At 41.1% G+C, this 6,859-nt stretch overlaps 1 protein-coding gene across 2 annotated transcripts; it reads right to left on the bottom strand.

Moving 5' to 3' along the window:
• Positions 1-896: 896 nt before the first annotated feature.
• On the bottom strand, positions 897-6,859 carry LOC311155551 (myosin regulatory light chain 2, smooth muscle minor isoform-like). 2 transcript variants are annotated; one of them, XM_084208804.1, is made up of 4 exons: positions 6,732-6,859; positions 6,280-6,478; positions 5,956-6,117; positions 897-2,207 (listed from the first exon to the last, which is right to left on the bottom strand). In XM_084208804.1, the coding sequence occupies exons 2-4, from the start codon at positions 6,461-6,463 to the stop codon at positions 2,035-2,037; spliced, it is 519 nt and encodes a 172-aa protein (XP_084064930.1). In that variant the 5' UTR covers positions 6,464-6,478; positions 6,732-6,859; the 3' UTR covers positions 897-2,034. The 2 variants fall into 2 exon arrangements, with proteins under 2 accessions (XP_084064930.1, XP_084064931.1); XM_084208805.1 differs by having other exon boundaries at positions 6,727-6,775.

The following is a 6,859-nucleotide window of genomic DNA, read 5'->3' as shown; positions in this document are numbered from 1 at the left end:
CATGTGTGTTTGTAGGCCTGTACCAACGGCTTGCAGAGGCCTCGTTTTGCTCTCTTCTGTAATGAACGAATTTGATCAAAGGGCCAAAAATTCAACTCGAGCAAGAGCTGCAATGTGAAAAATCCTGGCACCATTAGCTTTTGTTGTGGCAGGAACAGGCATTCTGTGGGAACGGAGCATATCTTCCCCCTATGCACTATGCACCATGCACCAAACGAGTTTTCGGAACTAAAAATCCTCCCCCAACACAACAAACAAACCCAAAACCCCAAACAAATCCAGCAAACATTTGGGCTGGGAGCCGCTCGCCCGTCCCAGCGGCGGCCGTGCCGAGAGCTGTGCTGCCACCTGCTGGTGGCTCCCGGCATGGCCCCAGCCCGAGCCCGCAGGACTCGGCCTCCTGCAGAAGCATCAAAATCCTTACTAATTTCACCGATAGTTAACAAAAGTTCTTGTTCGAGTTTTTAATCTCTGCTCCCTCCGAACAGAAGTATTTCTCTGGGAAAACATTTGTGAAGCGTTTGGGTTTCTGCTGATTCAGCTCGGCACCTTTTTCCCCTCTCTGCTTTTCCATGCGCTTCGTACAGGCCCACAGTCCAAGGGATCAGGTCATCCCTGGGGGCACAGCTCCCACGCCTCGCAAAAGCTCCCTGGGACTGAGGCAGAGCAGGAGCTTCAGAGCTTTCATCACTGTCTTCTGGTGGCATTTCTTAAAACTTCAGTTTGCACCAGCAGCCTACCAAGAAACAGCAAAATGCTCTCAGCCAAATGATTTTTCTTAATTTTGTAATGTAAATTCTGAAGGGATTAACAATGTAATTCCTGGAAGTGTCAGAAGCAGCTCTGATCATCCTTTCTCTCAAGACATAAAAACCGCAGGACCACAAGCATTCCAATTATGGCAAAATTGCTTCAGAACACTGTAGCAAATCTGCCATGCCTTCCATACCACAAAAACTATAGAGAATAGAACTATGAGAAATGCAACATGCCTCAAGTCTCACATGTCCAAAACACCACTCACAGCAGGAGGTCTTAAAAAATACAGTGTATATTGTTTCATTTAACAACCAAGAATAATATTTTCAGACAGAAAATGAAAAGGACAGAGACAGCACACCTTCCTTCTTCATCCAGCCCTCCTCCTACTGTGCTTTGAAAAAACAGAAAGATAAAAGAAAGAAATCAATGGTTGCAATGAAATGTCATTAATTCAGTATCAGCAGCCCACAGATCTGGTAAGAAGTATCACTTAAGCAACTCTACTTATATATGATATCCTGTTTTAAAAAAGACACTAGGATTTACATTATAAGTTTTGTGGTATTAATATAGTACTCAATGTCGAGAAATGGAGGGACTGAGGTGGTAAAATACATGCTCAACTACATCCATAAGATTTAAAATGTTTAATGTGCAAGTCTCTGACAGAAATGATTAATTTACAATACACTAAAATTTGAAGGATGGGAATTTCTTCTTCATGTGTACGCTCACAGTAGCAGGTGAAACACTCAGCTGCTGAAGTACAAACATCAGTATGCTTAAGTGACATATACATAATTTTTAAGGCAAAAATAGGTAACAACATGACTGCATACAGTTGCAAAAATATTTACAGGTATCATTAGAGAAACATTATACTTCTAGCATGAAAATTTTAATTTTGCACTTAGTAGACAGTGATTTATTTGAAAAAATTATCATTAAAAATGTAAAATTAATCTAGCTAGGATGAGTAGCAGTGACATTTTTACCCAGGCCTCCACATTCTCTGATCTTTGTTCTTCAACATCTATCACTGAAAGCTATTCTCTCTCTCCCTGCCACTTTCCAGTCTTATTACAAACGTGCAGGTGTGCCTGAGCAGCCTTAAGATCCACAGAGGAAGAAGCTGCAGTGCTAAAAATGTATGCAAATGGTCCCAGAAAACCAGAAAAAAAAAGGAAAAAACAAATCCTGAGAAATAAAATTAGTGAGAAGAAAAAAAAAATTAAAATGAAAGGTGCTATCTGCATGTATCCAGGGATTTATTCAGTCATCCTTGTCCTTCGCTCCGTGTTTGAGGATGCGCGTGAATTCGATGTAGTTGAAGTTGCCCTTTTTGTCAATGGGGGCCTCTCTGTACAGCTCATCCACCTCTTCATCCGTGAACCTGTCTCCCATGGTGGTCAGCAGCTCCCGCAGGTAGTCTTCTTGGATGAACCCTGGAATGAGACACGCAGAGAGAAACACAAAAGGGAGGCCAGCCCTCTTAGCTGGGTCTTCAAAAGCAGCAGCACAGACGTGCACACGGGCAGGCAATTAACCAGTGCAGCACGTCATATATTACATCTGCATTTGCACAGGGCCCCCGCAAATTTCCTTAACTGAATTCTAAAGAAATTCCTTGAGTGCAAAGGGAAAGGAAGTTTAATGCATTTCATACAGATTTTTGAAGACAGGGCCTGACCTGCTGTGGTATAATAACACTTATTTCCATCTACTGGTCTTCAACGGCTCAAAGTGGAAAAACAAGTTCCTGTGACTGCTAGTCTTCATTATAGAAGCAGTTCTCTTAAATTAACTATATTTTTCTTGCCTTAATTAGATATATTTGAACATCCTCTATAAACTAGTTTCCCCTGGGGACTGAATAACCACTCTGGCTCTTACAGCGCTGCACTACACTATTGCTGGAGGCAGTTTATGTGGATACAGTGAACTCCTGGCAAGTGTCCAGGGAAGTAGTTTATAACAGAAGAGACTTTCAGACAGGACTGAGCAAGTTAGCTCAGGAGGCAGGAAGAATGTTTATGGTGGAGAGCTAAAGGTGGAGAGTGGAGAACACAGTAAAAGAGTAGGATGTATTATTTATTATATGCTAAAAGAGCAGAAGATTTTTGAGGAAGTTAACAAAGATATAAAAAGGAGCAGTTTCAACAAAGATATAAAAAGGAGCAGTTTCTAGGTACCTTCTGCTAATTCTATTTCAAGAGATGGGCAGAACCACCAGTTGCCAAGCAATTCCAGGAAAATTCAGAGATGAAAAAAGAACCATGCATAACAAAGGGTAGACAGTAGAATGCAGAAACTGCTAAATGCTGATATACAACCAGCCATAGCTTTAGCAGCAAATAGTTGCTTCATTTGAGAAAGAAATTGGTTATTGAACTTTAGCTGGAGAAATGTCAGTAACAGAACAGGCGAGGTAGAAGTAGGTTCCAAAAAGAAGAGTAAGAAAGTAAAGTCTGTGGAACAGCTGGAAATCATATGTAAACACCCACATCAACGAATGTATATTCAATTAGAATGCGATAAAAGAAGTGCTGCTTTGGAAAGAGAGCTGCCTGCATAAGTTAAGCAAACAGAGTTCATTAGAGAGACAAAACCAAACAGGGAATCAGGGGACCAAAAAGCAGTCAATGAGCATGACAAATTAGCATGGGGGTGGTATATGCTGGGGGAAGGGAAAAAAATGTGTTTCAACATATGCTAATGAAAACAGCACCATATCCCAGTGCAGACAGCCCCTGCATACTGACTGCAAAAGAAGAAGGCTAGCAGCAATCTTCTGCTTCAGAAATAGGGAGACTGTTCAGCAGGCCAGGCCCATCCTGATCGGGTCAAACCTTGGAGTTCTGTCTTTGAAGATGGGCATAAAGAAGAGGGAAAAGGCAGCTAAACAGATGAGACTCTTTCTCTGTCCTACAGAGACCAAGCAGTGATGAGAGATGACATAAGGATTAGTATTCAAAGAATGCAAGGCCTTTGGTGCTGCAAGTTTAGCCTCAAGGACTTAATTGCTCCTGTCTGAATAGGTAGTTGTTTAAACACTGAACTGGGCTGCCAGACCAGGAATAAGGCAAAAGTTTTATCAGCAACAAATTGTAAAGCAAACAAGGCTCCTGTCCCTCCCACACAGCTTCAGCATAGATGGGGAGTAACAAATAAATGAAGCAAAACTTAAGAATCAGACTGTTGCAAGCGGCACACAGCAGGTGACAATGTAGGATCAAAGACCAGATAAAAAATACTCCAAATGCAGACTTTTCTACCAATTTATACCAACTTTTATACCAATTCCATAGCAGTACACAATAGTAATGCTGAAGCAACATATCCAACTGGGCTGGCAATATAGGAAATGTAAGACCTAACAAGTATGACTACCTTATCCTCATCTATAGGATCTGATTTGTATTACTCCCTTTCAAAAGACCTACACTTATGCAGAGCTAGAAAATCAGGCCGATAACAAACACACATGTGCAGACCATGAAATGAGAAAAAGAGTAAAAGAGTTTGATATAGCTGGAAATGCTCTTGTACATTTTGAAAAGGAACAAACTGATCAGAAGCCAACTAAGAGGAAAAAATTAATAAAGCATTAACATGACATGGGTTCTACAAACACATCACATGCTATTTTGAAGACTACATTTTGACTATTATGAATCAAACTCAATAAAACAGTGCAACTATCTCACATATTTCCTGGTTAAAATTTGAGATGGCATAAAACACAAAACAGACTGTAGAACAAACAAGTATCCTCAAATCATTATAGGACTAGACTAAAACATTTACCACACAGAGCTGAGAGATATTAAAATCAATCTTATCAGTATATGGGTGTCCAAATTAGTAACTTATTGGTTACATAGACATAGAAGTTTCTGTTCCAAAGAACTGGTAGCACAACCATTTTCTTTATATTGTAATTCACAGGCTCTTTTTTGGTGCACACACAAAAAAAATGCCTAGCACAATGAGTCAGACTACCTGTGGAGAGAAAATAATTTAACCTACTAACAAACTTCCTTCTCTAGGAAACGGTAAAGAGATTTCCCTTGAGAGGGAGGAAGTCGATTAACATTTGAAAAGGCCTTACCAACTGAAAGCCTGTTTACCTACACCTCAGCAGGAAGGTGATGCACTTTGAAAAAGCAAAAGGTGCTAAAAATACACAGACTGAAAATAGCTGTTGAAAGGGAAGGATATCCTTCAAAAGGTGCAAAGCACAGATCTATTGGTTAGATTAAAATATTGCGGTGGACAGTTGTGAGGAAAGGCGTAAATGCAGTGTCATTTCTAGTACAAAGGTTACATAATTTCAGTGTAAGCTAGTAAGAAAAGTTCACAACATATCAAACCACTGATAATTCCACTGAATTGTCTTATGGATTCATCCCCTGTTACCACACACTTCTCAGGAATCTCAGCCTAGGTGAATAAACACATAAAAGCATAAACTCTAACCTCAAGATTACAGGCACAACCTTGGAAGACCAATATAGTAAAACTGAGTCCTGTATTTTACTCTTTCCCTTTAGCTTGCTTTCCAAGTCAGTCCAAGCTGTCATTTCTGCCTTCTACACCCCACACAGTTTTTATCTTTAGACCACTAAGACTGCAGACCTTCCTGCAATCTGAAAACAAACTGAGCTGCAGGTGAGGGCATGACATTTGTCCTCAGAGCCACAAAGAATGCTCAACCAAAGAGGATTTGTAAGACTTTATGAAGTCTGGACAGTGTGTCTTGAAATATTAAACACCTGAAGAATTTAGATGCATTTCAGACCCACTGAAGAGAGGTGACAAACTCATTTGTATGACAGATTTCCTATCATTACTTTTTAACACCATAAAAAATCACACATTACTGGTTGGAGTTCCTCATCGTAGAGCAGATACATCTTGTTTTACACTTTGAGGTACATACACACTGTCCAATTAAAGAACTCTTGTTCAAAGCCTCAAAGAAGAACAGTCCTACTAGTCCTCAGTACTGACACAGAACAGCCAGACAGATTTTACTCTCACACAGTAATTTAGCAGAATATGCCATCTAGGATTACCATATCATATTTAATTTATAAAGGTGCAAAAATCAGCATATTGTTCAGAAACCCAACCAACAAACATAAAACACCAGCCATACCCCTGCCAAGCAGCTGAGTTGCACCCACGTACCTGTTGCTTCTTCATCAAAGCAAGCAAAAGCATTCCTGATGACATCCTCTGGATCGGTGCCATTTAACTTCTCACCAAACATGGTGAGGAACATGGTGAAGTTGATGGGGCCTGGAGCCTCATTCATCATGGCATCCAGGTATTCATCCGTTGGATTCTTTCCTACAAATAAAGGGATTCATACTCGGCTTAGCTTTCAAACTGAACAAGTAATGTCAGTAGTGTTAATACAAACTGAGACACCTCTTATATCCCAAACTCAATTTTTTGATTTTTGCAGCACAAATTTGCCTGGCAAGCATCAACAGACAAAAGGGACATTACCAAGGGAGGCGAGCATGTCGTGCAGGTCCTCTTTGTCAATGAAGCCATCCCTGTTCTGGTCGATCATGTTGAAGGCCTCCTTGAATTCCTGGATCTGCGACTGATCGAACATCGCAAACACATTGGAAGTGGCGCGCTGAGGGCGCTTCTTGGTGGTCTTCGTCTTTGCCTTTTTGCTAGACATGTCGATTTTTGAACACTAGGCAGAGCAAGAAATACAGGAAACGCAGTAAGGTCAGAGTTAGGATTTTTAAAAGGAAAAGGTTTTACGGTTTAATGTTACAGTGCGCCTCTAACGCGCTCTCATCAGAACGTATTTCCCTAGTATTTTCAAGAAGGGAAAAAGAGAAGCAAAAAATACGGATAAAGGAAAGACAGAGTAATAAACCAGAAGAAGAGTCATTTTTTAGAAGACGTAACTAAACTTGAATTTTAGTCTTAAAACACCTCACCTCAGCGGCGGCTGCGGGGACCGGGTACGGAGCAGACACGGAAGGGAGGAAGCGGCACCGGCGGATGCTCCAGCGCTTCCTGGAGAAACCATCGCCCTGCCGGGCCGCGGGTGAGGACGAGCGCCGGG

Source organism: Fringilla coelebs (genome assembly GCF_963513975.1).
Source record: "Fringilla coelebs genome assembly, chromosome: 1".
NCBI lineage: Eukaryota > Metazoa > Chordata > Aves > Passeriformes > Fringillidae > Fringilla > Fringilla coelebs.
The sequence above is the reverse complement of the archived record's forward strand: the minus strand, read 5'-3'. Positions and strand labels throughout refer to the sequence as shown.